Raw genomic sequence first — 18,913 nt, 5'->3', positions numbered from 1 at the left:
AGGAGGGAATTTTTTTTTCTTTCAACTCTCTTCCAGCTGTTCAGGCAGCATCTGGAAATTTGTAATTCCTCCCCATTTCTGTAACTGACCCAGGCGAAATCGGCAGGAATTTGCTCTTCCAAGACGACTTCATCAGTGTGCAGCGAGACTTCTTTATTTAGATGCGCCAGTTTTAGCTCCTGAGAAATATCATTGAAGAGTCAGAATCTCGGATTCTTGGCCTGCCCTGGGACAAATGCTGGAAGGATCCCAGTGCGCCATGGGTGCTTCCAGAGGGTGCTCGAACCCATGCCCTATTGCCCCAAGAACCCCCCCAATCTTGGATCTTTTATTCTTTGTCCGCTCAACCCTGGTGCTCACTGCGTTTGTGTTTTGGTTTTGCTTTGGGACCACATTTGGGGGTGTTCAGGGCTTCCTCCTGGCTCTGAGCTCAGGGATCGCTCCTGGCAGGGCTTAGGGGGACCCTTGGGGATGGCCGGAGATTGAACCTGGTCAGCCAAGTGCAGAGCACAAGCCTTACCTACGATCCTATCGCTCCCAACCCGAAGTTGTGCTTTTGAGGGTGTCGCTTCTCATTTTCCTTTCCATCCTTCGAGGAAGTTTTACAGCTTCGAATGCAGACCTTTCCAGAAAGCACTTGCCCGATGCCAGATCTGGGAGAAGAGCAAGCTACTGAGAAATTCTGGGTCCGTCCTGTTTCCATTTCCATCGACCTGACCCCAACCAGAAAGGGAACGTTCCCCTTTTTTTCTTTTCTTTTTTTAAGTTTCATTTTCATGAATCACAATTTTAATGAGATACAATTACAGACTTGCAAACTTTCGTGATTCTATTTCAGTCACACAATGTTCAAGCACCCATCCCTCCACCGATGCCCATTCTCCGCCACCAGTCTCCCCAGTATCTCTCCCGCCAGCCCCACCAGTAAAAATGACATCTGCACTTGTATGTTTATTGCAACGCTATTTACAATAGCCAGAATCTGGAAAAAACAATTCCCAAACTCTCCCCTTTCTGAGGGACGTTTTTCTTGGGATCGTCTTGAATACTGTGTTAACATCATTTTCTGTACCTTCTTGAAGCTTTGTTTCAACCAGAAGGAAAAACACACCATTGGGGCTGGAGTGATAGCACAGCCAGAAGGGCGTTTGCCTTGCACACGGTCGACCCGGGTTCGATTCCCGACAACCCTTAGGGTCCCCTGAGCACTTCCAGGAGTAATTGCTGAGTGCTGAGCCAGGAGGAATCCCTGAGCATTGCCAAGTGGGACCCAAATAGCAAAAAGAAAGAAAGAAAGGGAGGGAGGGAGGGAGGGGAGGGAGGGAGGGAGGGAGGAAGGAAGGAAGGAAGGAAGGAAGGAGGAAGAAAGAAAGAAAGAAAGAAAGAAGAGAGAGGAAGGAAGGAGATAGAGAAAGGAAGAAAGGAAGGAAAGAAGAAAGAGAAAGAAAGAGAAAGAAAGAAAGGAAAGAAAGAAAAAAGAAAGAAAAGGAAGGAAGGTAGGAAGGAAGGAAGGGAGAAAGAAACAAAGAAAGAAAGAAAGAAAGAAGAGAGAGGAAGGAAGGAAGGAAGGAAGGAAGGAAGGAAGGAAGGAAGGAGAGAGAGAAAGGAAGAAAGAAAGAAAGAAAGAAAGAAAGAAAGAAAGAAAGAAAAGGAAGAAAGAAAAAAGAAAGAGAAGGAAAGAAGGAAGGAAGGAAGGGAGAGAGAAAGAAAGAAAGAAAGAAAGAAAGAAAGAAAGAAAGAAAGAAAAGAAAGAAAGAAAGAAAGGAAGAAAGAAAGAAAGAAAGAAGAGAGAGGAAGGAAGGAAGGAAGGAAGGAAGGAAGGAAGGAAGGAAGGAGAGAGAAAGGAAGGGAGAGAGAAAGAAAGAAAGAAAGAAAGAAAGAAGAGAGAGGAAGGAAGGAGAGAGAGAGGAAGAAAGAAAGAAAGAAAAGAAACAAAGAAAGAAAGAAAGAAAGAAAGAAAGAAGAGAGAGGAAGGAAGGAAGGAGAGAGAAAGGAAGGAAGAAAGAAAAAGAAAGAAAGAAAGGGGAAGAAAGAAAGAAAGAAAGGGAAAGAAAGAAAAAAGAAAGGGAAAGAAAGAAAAAAGAAAGAAAAGGAAGGAAGGAAGGAAGGAAGGAAGGAGAGGAAGGAAGAAAGAAAGAAAGAAAGAAAGAAAGAAAGAAAGAAAGAAAGAAAGAAAGGGGAAGAAAGAAAAAAGAAAGAAAAGGAAGGAAGGAGAGAAAGGAAGAAAGAAAGAAAGAAAGAAAGAAAGAAAGAAAGAAAGAAAGAAAGAAAGGGGAAGAAAGGGAAGAAGAAAAAGAGAAGGGAGAAAGAAAGAAAGAAAGAAAGAAAGAAAGAAAGAAAGGAAGAAAGAAAGAAAGAAAGAAGAGAAAGGAAGGAAGGAAGGAAGGAAGGAAGGAAGGAAGGAAGGAAGGAAGGAAGGAAGGGAAAGAATGACTCCTGACGGTTGCTCGTGGGATCCTATGAGGTGCCTGGGCTTGAACGAGGGTCGGCCGTACGCAAGACGAAAACCTTCCGCCCTCTCCCTCCCATTGCTCTGTCCCTCTGTCCACTTCTTTCCTTTGCTTTCCAATGTGGCCTCCCTGCTCTTACTCCATCACACTTTGCTACCTGGAGTCTCGCATGTGAAGTAACGTGAAAGGCTCTTAATTTTCACTGAAGAATTTCGATTAAATCACGTTCCCTTTGGCTGTTATTCGATACACATGGAATCTTGGAATTATGTCTACACACAATTGCAGGCATATTCACACACACATCCACATGCATTCAGATATCTTAGAAGATAATTTTATAAAATTATACATTTGGGGGGCTGGAGCAATAGCACAGCGGGTAGGGCGTCTGCCTTGCACGCGGCCAACCCGGGTTCGATTCCCAGCATCCCATATGGTCCCCTGAGCACCACCAGGGTTAATTCCTGAGTGCGGAACCGGGAGTAACCCCTTTGCATCGCCAGGTGTGACCCAAAAAGCAAAATAATAATAATAATTAAAAATAAATAAAATTATAAAATTTAACTTATAGTTAAGGATTTTAATTTCGGGGCTGGAACGATGGCACAGTGGGGAGGGCGTTGGCCTTGCACGCAGCCAACCCAGGTCCGATTCCCAGCATCCCATAGGGTCCCCTGAGCACCGCCAGGACTCATTCCTGAGTGCAGAGCCAGGAGGAACCCCAGAGCATTGCTGGGTGGAACTCAAAAAGTTAAAAAAAAAAGAATTTTAATTTCATTTTAATTTCATTGTGTTGTGCATTGCAAATTCTCTTCCACTGTTACAGATATAAACAAATAGATTATTTTCAACTGAGTATATTGACGTAACTCTGTTTGGCTTACGTTTTTGCTTTTTGGGGGTCTCACAGGTAGTAATTGGGGTTTACCCTTGGCCCTGAGCCCAGGGGTCACTCCTGACGGGGCTCTTTTTGTGGTTTTGGGGATTGAACCTTGGTCAGTTGTGTGCAAAGCTTTGGCCTGACATAGGATTCTTTTAAATCCTACGATTTTGAAGGAAGGAGGGAGTGATAGCACAGCGGTAGGGCGTTTGCCTTGAGCACAGCCAGCCCGGCCAAGCTGGGTTTGATTCCTTCGCTCCTCTCGGAGAGCCTGGCAAGCTCCCGAGAGTCTTTCGCCCGCACGGCAAAGCCTGGCAAGCTCCCCATGGCGTATTCGATCTGCCAAACACAGTAACAACAAGTCTCACCATGGAGACGTTACTGGGCCCGCTCGAGCAAATCGATGAACAACGGGAGGACAGTTGCGACTCCAAATTCATTTCGGGGATGCTGTGGAAACACACATCGAGTTGGAGGGGACGGGAGGGATATCGTGTTAAGTGAAATCAGAGGTCGAAAGACAACACCCACGTAATGTCGCTCGTCTGTGGAACAGAGATAAGGCAAGGAATAGAGTGTGGAACCGTGGCGTGCCGTTCGCCTTGGGTTTCAAAATGGAGCGACAAGTAGTGAGGGCAGGAGATGGGTTGGGGAGGTGGACATATGGACACGAGGGGATGTGATGTTGGTGGGTCCCACGGGTGACTTATGTGAGGGAGGAGGAGAGAGACGGTCACTTTCTGCCCATCTGCCTCTGCCCCCCGGGACCCAGGGTGACTGGGTTCTGGTCTCGCCTTGCAGAAAGGAATTTCAGTAGACTGACATGAAATGACAATTTTTATTTGGAAGTTTTGAAGGAAGGAGGGAGAAAGAATCGAGGAATGAGCTCAAGAGAGACCCCGGGCTTTTCCAAGGGCCGAGAGAGCCCTACACACACCCCAGCATCAGACAGGAAAGCGTGAAAGTCCCCATCTCATAGGGGAGATGCAGGTGACATATGTCCTCGGTCACGCGGGCACCAGCAGCACCTGGGCTCGGGCAGCCTCTGCGCCCTCCCTGGGTCCCAGGGGGCCTTGAGAGGGTCTCTCCCACCTGCCAACACCGGGGGCTTCTCTCCAGCTCAGAGTCAGTTGCTAAGGAGGTTGCCAGGGGGATTGGGAGTGGGGATGAGGGGCTTCTTGGGAATTCCTTTCCTGGCGGGAGCTTCTCTGGGTCTGTGGCTGTTGATGGGTGAGGGGGTCTCACGACGCCATAGTTCCTGTTTTCTGCAACGTCGGCCTCTGCCACTTGAGTGCTATCACTCCCCAAGACATTTACTGCCATCGCCCGGGAGGAGACCTTCCTTATCTGCCTGCCTTCGTGCCTGAGTCTCAAGAAGGGAGATGTGACCTACACAGATGCTACATGGTCACAAGCAGCACCTGGGCTCGGGCAGCCTCTGCGCCCTCCCTTGGTCCAAGGTGGCCTTTTTAGGGTGTCTCCAACTTGCCCTGGTGTGGGGATTCTACCTAGGCCAAAGCCCGTTGCTATGGCGGTTGCCAAGCGGGTAGAGTTAGGAGTGGTCCACAGTGTTTGAAATTCCTTTGCTGGCCTCTGTTCCTGCTGGATGTCCTCTGGGAGGGGGGGGGGTCCACCCTGTAGTTGGCGCCAGGTGAGGGTCTGACCAGGCCTGAGCTCACAAGGTGGGCTCTCTGCAGCCTTGGGCTGTTGTTTTTAATGCATCCCAGGAATTCCATGGCCATGGCAGCCCTTCTTCTCGACCATCAGCTAACCCAGAGCTATACAATCATAGTTGGTGATTTTGCCTTGTACCTGGCCGAGTCAAATTTGATCCCTGGTACCAAGATTATTCCCTGCGCCCTGCCAGACAGGAGCCAGGAATCAGCCCTGAGACCACTGGGTGTGGCCCCCCAAACAGACAACACCAAAGACCATCAACATCTGAGTCCATCAAGTTCTCAGGCTGCCAGAACTTAAACACAAGGAATCAGTGACCCCCAGCTCCCTCCCGTCCTTCCTTGCTTGCAGAACTGCTCCTGGGAGAAGCCAACATGGGCCCTATTTTTTTTTTTTCTACACCTGGAGTGAGAAGACAGCGGTAGGGCGTTTGCCTTGCGTGCAGCCAGCCTGGCCGAGCCGGGTTCGATTCCTCTGCCCCTCTCAGAGAGCCCGGCCAGCTACTGAGAGTATCTCGCCCACACGGCAAAGCCTGGCAAGCTCCCCGTGACGTATTCGATATGCCAAACGCAGTGACAACACAGTCTCCGCTGGAAACGTTACTGGGCCCGCTCGAGCAAATCGATGAACAACGGGAGGACTGTGACAGTGACGTTAGTTCACGATGTTTGATTACATTCAAGAATATTCCAAGACCCATCCCACCACCGTGACAACTTCCCACCACCAAACTTGGGGTGTTTCCCCTCCCAAGCCCCAAGCCCTGTCCCAAAACACAAGTGAAAGAATCTATTTCGTCTTGTCTGTTATGAAGAACTGAACCCCATCAAATGTGGCGTGGTAATTATGGAGAATGGGTGGGGAGTGTCTTATGATGTGTCCAGCAATATATTCACTCGTAGGTGAAGCTTGCCCGGGGCTGAGATCTCCAAGCCTACTCGGATCGGGGCTGAGCATCCTCCACCGAGGTCCTCCAAATTCCAGTAGGCAGGGGTCACACCCACCAACTGGCCCCCTGGCGCCGTGTAATCCCATCAACCGCCAAGACTCAGAGACTATAAAACCCAGCTCCTGGAAGCGACATCTTATTATCTCATTCTTACTTTGGACAACCTGGCAGGCTACCGAATGTAACCTGTCCACACGGCAGAGTCTGGCAAACTCCCCGTGGCGTACCCAACATGCCAAATACCAGTCACAATGATGGGTCTCATTCTCCTAACTCTGAAAGAGCCTTGAATATGGCACTTTAAAAAAAAATCTCAGGGCTAGGACGAAGGAGACGTTTCTGGGGCCTGCTCGAGGCAATCAACGAATAACAGGACGGTTGTCACTGATTGTGATTGTGATGTGAAGCTTGACCAGAGCATTTGGGGATTGCCCTTGAGGTTGGCGGCGATTGGCTTGTGGACATTTTTGGTGGCCAGGGTTGGGTCCCATGGGGCGGGGAGGGCTCTCACCCACCCCCCGGGCTCTCACCCACCCCCCCGTCTGGGACGACCAGTGGATTTTAATGTAATCGTATACAGAATTGTTCACTGATAACGATTTCTGATTCCACATTGCGACTAGCTTTTAAGAATCCACTGCTTACTGGTTTTGAGTTGTATTAAAGATTACCGCACAGGATTCTCTGCTAAGTGTCTTAGCAGTGAACATATTCTGTGTTTTCCAATGACCTAGCTTTGCTAAGTTGAATTTTTATGTCATTCCTCTAAAACAGCATAGCATAACAGATTGAATATTTTTTTTTAAAAAATCCAGTTATTTCTACCCAGCTTGACATTAAAACATTTTAAAAGATATCAAAACTGCCTCACATTTCTGGCTGAAAACTTTAAGAGATAATTTCTAAAGAAAGATTATTATTATTATTATTATTTTAATTTTTATTAGTGAAACACCATGAGGTGCAGTTGTAGACTTACAAATTTTTGTGCTTGGGTTTCAATTATACCATGATCAAACACCCATCCCTCCACCAGTGCCCATCCTCCACCACCACGAATCCCACCCACGTCCCCCCATCCTACCCTGCCTCTGTGGCAGGGCATTCCCCCTTGTTCTCTCTCTCTTCTTTTGGGTACTGTGTTTTGCAAGAGAGGCATTGAGTAGCCATCATGTTCAGTCCATAGTCTACTTTCAGCATGCTTCTCCCGTCCTGGGAGGATCCTCCCAACATCCTTTATTTGGTGCTCCCTTCTCTATCTGAGCTGCCTTTTCCCCTAGCGTGTGCGGCTGGCCTCCAAGCCATGGAGCAAAATTCCTGGTACTAATCTCGGCCATTCTTGGGTGTTAGTCTCCTATTTTGTGACTTTATGTTCCCCAGATGAATGCAATCTCTCTATGTCTGTCCCTCTCTTTCTGACTCATTTCGCTTAACATGATAAGGAAAGATTAATTTATTTAAGTCAATATTTAAAATTTTACATTAGTTCAACTTCTAATGTATCAACCACGGGGGGAGGGGGCGGACCTTCTATCTTGACTGGCGATCAGCTCCGGCCTCTCTTTATAACATTTCCCCATTTCTCGAAAAGCCACAGCCAACACACCCTCCCCCAAATCCATGGGAGCAGGGAGGGATGTGTGTGGTCAGGTGTTGGCTTGGCAAGTTCTAGATGCTGGCTCTGATCCCAGACCCGCAGAGCCCCCATCTCAAAAAAAAAGAAAAAGAAAAACAAACAACAGAAGAAAAACAAGAAAGCGTGAAGATTTGCAAGACCTCAGGGTGTTTGGGGGCCGTCCAGGAGATTTGAATGTTTATCAAGCATCGGGGCTTCGTGGCTAGGTCCCGGATGCGAGGTCTCCTCTGAGACCCCGGTTAGTTTCTTCCCTCCTAATCAAATCCTCTCTGGCTACACCGTTGCCTTGTGCAGTCTCTGTCTACCTGCCAGCTAGCTGGAACCCAGGCACAAGGGTCCTGTTCAGAATAATTAGGACCTTTCCCCAGCGTTTCTCTGCGAGGAGCTCGCCTGCTTAATTTGCATATGAAAGTCCACACACAAACACCGAGGGGCAAACCCTCCCCAGCTCTCTTTCCATCTCTCTTTTCTTTTTCTTTTTTCTTTTTTTTCTTTTTGGGTCGCATCCAGCAATGATGCACAGAGGTTCCTCCTGGCTCATGCACTCAGGAATGACTCCTGGTGGTGCTCGGGGGATGCTGGGAATCGAACCCGGGTCGGCCGCATGCCAGGCCAATGTCCTCCCTGCTGGGCTATCACTCCAGCTCCCCTCCCTCCCTCCCTCCCTCCCTTCCTTCCTTCCTTCCTTCCTTCCTTCCTTCCTTCCTTCCTTCCTTCCTTCCTTCCTTCTGTCCTCCCTCCTTCCCTTCCATCCTTTCTCTCTCTTCCTTTCTTCCTTCCTTTCTTTCTTTCTTTCTTTCTTTCTTTCTTTCTTTCTTTCTTTCTTTCTTTCTTTTTCTCCCTTCTTTTCTTCCTTCCTTCCTTCCTTTCTTTCTTTCTTTCTTTCTTTCTTTCTTTCTTTCTCTCTTTCTGACTCTCTTTCTTCCTTTCTTTCTCTCCTTCCTTCCTTCTGTCCTCCCTCCTTCCCTTCCATCCTTTTTCTTTCTTTCTCTCCCTTCTTTTCTTCCTTCTTTTCTTTCTTTCTCTCCTTTCTTTCTTTCTTTCTTTCTTTCTTTCTTTCTTTCTTTCCTTTCTTTCTCTTTCTTACTCTCTTTCTTCCTTTCTTTCTCTCCTTCCTTCCTTCCTTCCTTCTGTCCTCCCTCCTTCCCTTCCATCCTTTCTCTCTCTCTTTCTTTCTTTCTTTCTCTCTTTCTTTCTTTCTTTCTTTCTCTCCCTTCTTTTCTTCCTTTCTTTCTTTCTTTCTTTCTGACTCTCTTCCTTTCTTTCTCTCCTTCCTTCCTTCTGTCCTCCCTCCTTCCCTTCCATCCTCTCTTTCTTTCTTTCTTTCTTTCTTTCTCTCCTTTCTTTCTTTCTTTCTTTCTTTCTTTGTTTCCTTTCTTTCTTTCTCTTTCTTACTCTCTTTCTTCCTTTCTTTCTCTCCTTCCTTCCTTCCTTCTGTCCTCCCTCCTTCCCTTCCATCCTTCCTTTTTCGTTCTTTCTTTCTCCTTTTTTCCTTTTCTTTCTTTCTTCCTCTCCTTTCTTTCTTTTTCTCCCTTCTTTTCTTCCTTCTTTTCTTTCTTTCTCTCCTTTCTTTCTCTTTCTTACTCTCTTTCTTCCTTTCTTTCTCTCCTTCCTTCCTTCCTTCCTTCTGTCCTCCCTCCTTCCCTTCCATCCTTTCTCTCTCTCTCTTTCTTTCTTTCTTTCTTTCTTTCTTTCTTTCTTTCTTTCTTTCTCTCCCTTCTTTTCTTCCTTCTTTTCTTTCTTTCTCTCCTTTCTTTCTTTCTTTCTTTCTTTCTTTCTTTGTTTCCTTTCTTTCTTTCTCTCTTTCTGACTCTCTTTCTTCCTTTCTTTCTCTCCTTCCTTCCTTCCTTCTGTCCTCCCTCCTTCCCTTCCATCCTTCCTTTTTCGTTCTTTCTTTCTCCTTTTTTCCTTTTCTTTCTTTCTTCCTCTCCTTTCTTTCTTTCTCTCCCTTCTTTTCTTCCTTCTTTTCTTTCTTTCTCTCCTTTCTTTCTCTTTCTTACTCTCTTTCTTCCTTTCTTTCTCTCCTTCCTTTCTTCCTTCCTTCCTTCTGTCCTCCCTCCTTCCCTTCCATCCTTTCTCTCTCTCTCTTTCTTTCTTTCTTTCTTTCTTTCTTTCTTTCTTTCTTTCTCTCCCTTTTCTTCCTTCTTTTCTTTCTTTCTCTCCTTTCTTTCTTTCTTTCTTTCTTTGTTTCCTTTCTTTCTCTTTCTTACTCTCTTTCTTCCTTTCTTTCTCTCCTTCCTTCCTTCCTTCCTTCTGTCCTCCCTCCTTCCCTTCCATCCTTCCTTTTTCGTTCTTTCTTTCTCCTTTTTTCCTTTTCTTTCTTTCTTCCTCTCCTTTCTTTCTTTCTTTCTCTCCCTCCCTTCCTTCCTTCCTCCCTCCCTTCCTTCCTCCTTCCTTCCTTCCTTCCTTCCTTCCTCTCTTTCTTCCTCCCTCCCTTCCTTCCTTCCTTCCTTCCTTCCTTCCTTCCTTCCTTCCTTCCTTCTTTTTTCTTCCCTCCCTCCCTGTCTTTCTTTCTTTCTTTCTTTCTTTCTTTCTTTCTTTCTTTCTTTCTTTCTTTTCCTTTTTGGGTCCCACCCGGCGATGCTCAGGGCTTCCTCCTGGCTCTGCAGTCAGGAGCGATTCCAGGAGGCGCTCGGGGGCGGGGAACCCTAGGGAATGCTGGGAATCGAACCCGGGTCAGCCACATGCCAGGCAAACGCCCTACCTGCTGTGCTATCACTCTAGCCCTTATTTTTTTTTGGCTTGCAGCCGACCTTTCTACCTCTTCATCACCCTCCCTGCTCCCATCCTTACATCGGTGAGTGAAATCATCCAGAATACGTTCTTTTCCCTCGGTTATTTTTTCGTTTTCACTTGAACCCTTCCCGTGCCCTGTACAAAGCCGCAAAACTGCCCAAGATTTTGTCTTTTTTTTTTTCCCTTGTGCCCTCCTGTCAAGCCACGGGGCTCGGTTGACCGCGGCGTCTTCCTCCTGTCATCTGGCACTGGGCATTTGGGTTGTTGCTTCAATGTCTGGCAATTGATCTCAGTGGCCACTGTGTCCGTAAGGATGTAGGGATCTTCTCCAAGGACCATTGGTATCACACACCCGCTTGCGTCAGGCAACCAATCTCCTTGTGGAGTTCTCGGCATTTCGCCTAGGGAGATCCGGGAGTCGGTAGGAGATTTTGAACGTCAGTCACCAGCAACACTTGATCTTCTAGGTAACCCCTTGGCCTCTGTGTTACCGTCGAAATCTTTTCGAGTCCGGATGAGGGCACAGCAGTCCTTGGGCAGCGCCAGTGTTGTTGGCAGGGGGTGGGGGGTGGTAGGGGGTGTCGCTTTGGTGTGTCTCTGGAGCAACTGAGGTTGTGTAACCCGGGTTTTGCGAAGCAGGGCTTTTGTGCGCCTCCTCTGTAGCAACAAAACCACGGTGATGAAGAGACACGATGGGATACTATGCGGCTCTGAAAAAGGACACGGTCGGGCCATTGGCAGCCACATGGCATGAGGTGCTCGTGGAGAGGGAGAGATGGCAATTCTTAATTTTTGTGAATTTAATTTTTTTACTTTCGATTTGCAGTACTATTAATCGTGGTGGCGATTAATAGTATTTACAATTGCTATTGATTAATTAATAGTTGATTGATTAATGTTGATTAATTAATATTAATTAATTTACAATACTATTAATCATTGGTCCGTAATTCCAACACCACGCCCATCCCCAGGGCCGCCGTCTCTGTCCCCAAAGGACCCCGTCCCTATTCCTCTCACCTTCCCAACAATATTTTGTGGATCAGTTCTCTTACTGTGTTGCCTTTGGGCCCTTTGTGGCTCCCTGCGTGTGTATCTCTACGTCCTACCTACGAGATATCTTCCTATCTCTCTCCTCCTTCTGACTGATTTCACTCACGAGTGTCTCCTCCACTTCCACCCAGGTGGCTGCAAATGCAGTGATTTTTGTCCCTTTTTTTAGAGCTGCATAGTATTCCATTGTGTCTCTGCACACAACTTCTTGATCCACTCATTGAGCGTCCGGGTTGTTGTTTCCCTATCTTGACCATTGTACTAAGTCTGGCCAAGAGCATGCGTGTGCGTAGATCCTGGCGAATGAGCTTTTGTGTCTGTCTGGGGGCAAGCTACCAAGATGTGAGAGTTAAAACTTGGGCACTGCAAAAGAAATGAGCTCTTTTTCAAAGACACCGGAGAACAGACGACCGGTCAAAGAAACTTTGGTCCATCTACACCGTGGAATACTACGCAGCTGTTAGGAAAGATGAAGTCATGACATTTGCTTGTAAGTGGACGGTTGTGGAGAGTCTCATGCTGAGTGAGTGAACTGAGTCAGGAGGAGAGGTGCAGACATAGAAGGACTGCACTCATTAGTGGAGTATAAAATAACATAGTAGGAGACTCAAGGAAAGTAGAGACATGGGCCAGGAAGATTGCTCCATGGTTGGAAGCCGCTTCATGAGCTGGGGGAGAAGGCAGCTGGGATGGAGAAGGGGTCACTGAGTCAGGCAGGAGTGGAGGGATCACTCGGGATGGGAGATGTGTGCTGAGAGAAGATCAAGAACCCAATGTGATGTGTATTGGATCTGTATTGATCTGTATTGATCTCAGTGTCTGTATTGCAAACCAGGATGCCCCAAAGTCGAGAGAGAGGCTGGGGGAGATTGTCTGCCATGGAGGCAGGGGAGGAGTGGGATGGGGGCATACTGGGGACATTGGTGGTGGGGAATGGGCACTGGTGGAGGGACGGGGGTTGCATCATGGTGTGACTAAAAATCGTGAAAGCTTTGTCACTGCAGCTCACAGTGATTCAGTTAAAAAAAATTTAAATACATTTATAGAGGAGGTTCTTCGCAGTGAGGGAAGAATATTTGCACGCAACTTTTCTGATGAAGGGTCGATATCCGTGATCTATAAAGCACTCACTCGAGTTAACATCAACAACAACAACAATCCAATGACCTCCCCGTCCATCAACGGGGAGATTCAGGTGAACGAATACTTCCCCGGAGAAGACATTCGGTCAGCCTGCAGGCTCCGAAACGGTGCTCACGGGCACGCAGGGTGCAAGAAACGCAAACGGCACTGAGATACAACTTTTTGCCGGCAACAACGGTGTGTTCCTTACTGAGAGGAACTCATTGAAAGTAGTTTTAAAAAATCGATGAAAATCTTCTTTAAAACATTGTTGACACAGCCCATGTCCAAGGGTAAGACGTGGTGGGAAGGAACGTCGAGATTTGTCCAGAGCACCGAATCGGGCTTTGCTGTGGTCCGGGGCCAGCCGCCGGCCACTCTGATGACCCCAGGGCCAGCAGCGGGCCACTGCGATGACCCCAGGGCCAGCCGCCCGCCACGCTGATGACCCCAGGGCCATTAGTCGGCCACTCTGATGACCCCAGGGCCATTAGTCGGCCACTCTGATGACCCCAAGGCCTGTAGCTGTCCACTCTGATGACCCCAGGGCCTGTAGCTGGCCACTCTGATGACCCCAGGGCCAGCCGCCCGCCACTCTGATGACCCCAGGGCCATTAGTCGGCCACTCTGATGACCCCAGGGCCTGTAGCTGGCCACTCTGATGACCCCAGGGCCAGCCGCCATCCAATCTGATGACCCCAGGGCCAGCAGCGGGCCACTCCAATGACCCCAGGGCCAGCCGCCCGCCACTCTGATGACCCCAGGGCCATTAGTCGGCCACTCTGATGACCCCAGGGCCTGTAGCTGGCCACTCTGATGACCCCAAGGCCTGTAGCTGGCCACTTCGATGACCCCAGGGCCAGCCGCCGGCCACTCCGATGACCCCAGGGCCAGCCGCCCGCCACTCTGATGACCCCAGGGCCATTAGTCGGCCACTCTGATGACCCCAGGGCCTGTAGCTGGCCACTCTGATGACCCCAAGGCCTGTAGCTGGCCACTTCGATGACCCCAGGGCCAGCCGCCGCCCACTCCGATGATCCCAGGGCCAGCAGCCGCCCACTCCGATGACCCCAGGGCCAGCTGCCAGCCACTCCGGTGACCCCACAGCCAGCTGCCGTCCTCTCCCATGACCCCACGGCCAGCAGCCGGCCACTCCAATAACCCCCGTGTCAGCCTCTGGCCACTCAAATGACCCCAGGGCCAATAGCCGGTCACTCCTATGACCCCAGGCCCTGTAACCAGCCACTCCGGTGACCCCAGGGCCAGCCATTGGCCACTCTGATGACCCCAGGGCCAGAAGCCGGCCACTCTGATGACCCCAGGGTTAGCCGCTGCCCATTTCGATGACCCCAGGGCCAGCAGCCAGCAACTCCAATAACCCCCAGGTCAGCCGCTGGCCACTCCGATAACCCCAGGGCCAGTAGCTGGCCACTCCGATGACCCCAGGCCCTGTAACCAGCCACTCCGGTGACCCCAGGGCCAGCCACTCCGATGACCCCAGGGCCAGTAGCTGGCCACTCCGATGACCCCAGGACCAGCAGCCGCCCACTTCGATGACCCCAGGGCCAGTAACTGGCCACTCTGATTTCCCCAGGGCTAGCCACTGTCCACTCCAGTGACCCCAGGGCTAGCTGCCAGCCACTCCAATGACCCCAGATCCAGTAGCCGCCACTCTGATGACACAAGGGCCAGCCGCTGGCCATTCCAGTGACCCCAGGGCCAGCCGCTGGCCACTCCAATAACCCCCCGGTCAGCCGCTGGTCACTTCGATGACCCCAGCCACTCCGATGACCCCAGACCCTGTAACCAGCCACTCCGGTGACCCCAGGGCCAGCCGCTGGCCACTCTGATGACCCCAGGTCAAGTAGCCGGCCACTCTGATGACCCCCGGGTCAGCCGCTGGCCAGTCCAATAACCTCAGGGCCAGCTGCCGGCCACTCCAATAACCCCCAGGTCAGCCGCTGGCCACTCCGATGACCCCAGGGCCAGCTGCCGGCCACTCCAATAACCTCCGGGTCAGCCGCTGGCCATTCCAATGATCCCAGGGCCAGCAGCCGGCCACTCCAATAACCCCCAGGTCAGCCGCTGGCCACTCCGATGACCGCAGGGACAGTAGCCGGTCACTCCGATGACCCCAGTGTCAGTAGCCGGCTATTCCGATGACCCCAGGCCCTGTAACCAGGCACTCCGATGACCCCAGGGCCAGCCGCCGGCCACTCTGATGACCCCAGGTCCAGTATCCAGCCACTCTGATGACCCTAGGGTCAGCCGCTGGCCACTTCAGTGACCCCAGGTCCAGTATCCGGCCACTCTGATGACTCCAAGGCCAGTAGATGGCCACTCCGATGACCCCAGGGCCAGCCGCTGGCCACTCTGATGACCCCAGGTCCAGTATCCAGCCACTCTGATGACCCTAGGGTCAGCCGCTGGCCACTTCAATGACCCCAGGTCCAGTATCCGGCCACTCTGATGACTCCAAGGCCAGTAGATGGCCACTCCGATGACCCCAGGGCCAGCCGCCGGCCACTCTGATGACCCCAGGTCCAGTATCCAGCCACTCTGATGACCCTAGGGTCAGCCGCTGGCCACTTCAGTGACCCCAGGTCCAGTATCCGGCCACTCTGATGACTCCAAGGCCAGTAGATGGCCACTCCGATGACCCCAGGGCCAGCCGCCGTCCACTCCGATGACTCCAGGTCCAGTATCCAGCCACTCTGATGACCCTAGGGTCAGCCGCTGGCCACTTCAGTGACCCCAGGTCCAGTATCCGGCCACTCTGATGACTCCAAGGCCAGCCGCCGTCCACTCCGATGACCCCAGGGCCAGCCGCCGTCCACTCCGATGACCCCAGTGTCAGTAGCCGTCCACTCCGATGACCCCAGTGTCAGTATCCGGCCACTCTGATGACTCCAAGGCCAGTAGATGGCCACTCCGATGACCCCAGGGCCAGCCCCGTCCACTCCGATGACCCCAGTGTCAGTAGCCGGCCACTCCGATGACCGCAGGGCCACCCGCCGGCCACTCTGGTGACCGGGCGCCCTCTGTTCTCTCTCTCGCAGGCTTCCTCAGCACGGGCGACCAGGCGGCCAAGGGCAACTACGGGCTCCTGGACCAGATCCAGGCCCTGCGCTGGATCGAGGAGAACGTCGGGGCCTTCGGGGGGGACCCCAAGCGGGTGACCATCTTCGGGTCGGGGGCCGGGGCCTCCTGCGTCAGCCTGCTGACCCTCTCCCACTACTCGGAAGGTAAGGGACCCCCCGCCCCAGACCCGGCAGGGAGACACACACACCGCACCACACACACACACGCTCCACACTCACCCACATACCGCACACACATCACACTTACACCACACCCGTGCACACAGCACCACATACACACCACACACCACACGCATAGACCACACACACTGCACATATGCACACCCACCACACACCCGCTCACACACAGTGACACACACCACACACACACACATAGCACACACCACACACATTCACAGACACACACACATACCATACACACATACCGAACACATCACACACCACACACATACACACCACACACACACACTCCACACTCACCCACATACCACACACACATCACACTTACACCACACACGTGCACACAGCACCACATACACACCACACACCACACGCATAGACCACACACACTGCACATATGCACACCCACCACACACCCGCTCACACTGACACACACCACACACATACACATAGCACACACCACACACATTCACACAACACACACATACCAAACACATCACACACCACACACATACACACACACCACACACCACACACACACACTCCACACTCACCCACATACCACATACATCACACTTACACCACACACGTGCACACAACACCACATACACACCACACAACACACAATGCACACAGCACCAAACACACCACACACCACATGCATAGACCATACACACTGCACACATACACACCCACCACACACCCACTCACACTGACACACACCACACACATTCACACGACACACAACACACACATACCAAACACATCACACACCACACACCCACTCACACACACTGACACAGACCACACACATGCACAAACCACACACACACCACACACATTCACACCATACACACACCACACACACATCCACCACACGCACACACCACACTGATACACAACCACATATCACACAACACAGATACCACACACACGCACCACACACTCCACACACACACCAGAGAATGCCACACATCGCACACCAGACACCGCACACATCGTATACCACACTCCACACACCACACATCACACCACACACACACACAAACCACACACACCCCCCCACACACATACACAGAGGGAACTTTCTCTCAGTGTCACTCGCGGGCTGACACAGCTGTGTGTCCAAATCCTTGGAAACTCTTTAATTTCTTTGACGAATCGTGCAGTATCCTTTCTCTTGGAAACACCCACAGATGTAGAACTGTGCTAAAATAATAATAATAACAATAGCAACAACAACAGCAGAGTTTCGCACTGAAATCCAGTAGTGCCTTCCTTCACTTCCCCAAAATTGGCAACTTTTTCCCCCCATCCAGTTGAGGTGTTTGTTGTTGTGTCTTGAGTTTGGGGCCACGCCCAACGGTGATCAGGACATCCTCCTGGTTCTCTGCTCGAGGATCACTCCTGGCAGTGCTCATGGGGTCAGCCAGCCACGTGCACGGCGAGACGCCCGCCCTGCTGCACTCTCTCTGCAGCCCGTCTGCGTTTCGAGTTCTTTGTCACCGAGACCGGATTCGTGAGGATTTGTCACTGCTCGCAACCCCAGCACCCACAATTTCTCCGTGCCTTATTTTGTCATTCCTTCCTTGTGAGAGGTGGAACGAACGACTTTCATTATCAGGCTCTCGCCCTCTCCGTTTTTTATTTTTCCCTCTAAAAATGAGAAACTGAATCATTCTGGGGACCTACCGTTAAGGGTTCAGTCCCCTAGCATCCGCGGTTCCTATTAATAGAATCCCCGTGCCCGGGGTTCAAGTCATCAGCGCCGCCTTCGGACGCAGGCAGGCGAGATTAACCCGGAGACAAGACCTCTTTGTTACTCCGCAGAAATGATGATTTTTTTTTTCCTGCCGTGGTGCCTTGTGTGGGTGTTTCCTGCCAGCCAGCTTTCGGGGGATGGAAGAAGCCAGTGGGTGGACAGATAGAAAGATGGGTGGGTGGGTGGATGACCCAAAGTCCCAGGTGGTCTTAACTTCATCTCCTGGACATCGAGCCCAGTGAAATCCACGTTTCTTTGGAAAAATGTTTCCCGAAAGTTCTTCCTTCCAGCCTTAGCACGGCAAAGGGTGAAGCGAGGGACATTATTAACCTGCATTTGAAGAGATCTCGTTGGAAGAATTGTCCCAAGTTCCTTACCCAAGAAGCACAATTAATATATACGCTTCTTTGGCAAGACTGGAGCGATAGTACGGCAAGGAGGGCATCTGTCTTGCACGCAGCTGACAGGGGTTCGATCCCCAGCCTCCCACGGGGTCCTCCAAGCACTGCCAGAAGAGATTCCTGAGTGCACAGCCGTAGGGCGAGTCCTGAGTATTGCCAAGTGTGATCCGAAAAAAACGAAGGGGAAAGGAAAAGAAAATTGACTTGTATTTTGTAGTATGAATTATGGACGGCTGTTTTCTTTTTCTAGTTTTATCTGGAGCTAAATGCCTGCGATTTCCTATTGATAGGATTTATGGAGAGGTCAATGAAAAGATGGATGGGTGGGTGGGTGAATGGGTGGGTGGGTGGGTAGATGGGTGGGTGGGTGGGTGGATGGATGGGTGGATAGGTGGAGAGTTGGATGGGTGGGTGGATGGATGGATGGATGGATGGATGCATGGATGGATGCATGGATGGATGGATGGATGGATGGATGTGTGGGTGGGTGGATGGATGGGTGGGTGGATGGATGGGTGGATGGATGGATGGATGGATGGGTGGGTGGATGGATGGATGTGTGGGTGGGTGGATGGATGGATTTTTTGGGTAGATGGGTGGATGGATGGAGGGGTAGATGGGTGGATAGATGGCTGGGTGGGTGGATGGATGGAGGGGTGGATGGGTGGATGGATGGGTGGGTGGATGGATGGGTGGGTGGATGGATGGATGGATGGATGGATGGGTGGATGGATGGATGTGTGGGTGGGTGGATGGATGGATGGATGGATTTTTTGGGTAGATGGGTGGATGGATGGAGGGGTAGATGGGTGGATAGATGGCTGGGTGGGTGGATGGATGGAGGGGTGGATGGGTGGATGGATGGGTGGGTGGATGGATGGGTGGGTGGATGGATGGATGGATGGATGGATGGGTGGATGGATGGATGTGTGGGTGGGTGGATGGATGGATGGATGGATTTTT

At 50.8% G+C, this 18,913-nt stretch overlaps 1 protein-coding gene across 2 annotated transcripts in view; it reads left to right on the top strand.

Moving 5' to 3' along the window:
- Positions 1-18,913, top strand: part of LOC130043234 (neuroligin-4, X-linked) — a 266,721-nt gene that overhangs the window by 228,792 nt on the left and 19,016 nt on the right. For both annotated transcript variants that reach the window (XM_056135485.1, XM_056135484.1), the window contains one exon: positions 15,566-15,751. In XM_056135485.1, coding sequence (XP_055991460.1) covers positions 15,566-15,751 — 186 coding nt within the window. The remainder of the gene's footprint in view (positions 1-15,565; positions 15,752-18,913) is intronic.

This window comes from Sorex fumeus, unplaced genomic scaffold, assembly GCF_029834395.1.
Source record: "Sorex fumeus unplaced genomic scaffold, SorFum_2.1 ptg000118l, whole genome shotgun sequence".
NCBI classification, from domain to species: Eukaryota; Metazoa; Chordata; class Mammalia; order Eulipotyphla; family Soricidae; genus Sorex; species Sorex fumeus.
The sequence above is the reverse complement of the archived record's forward strand: the minus strand, read 5'-3'. Positions and strand labels throughout refer to the sequence as shown.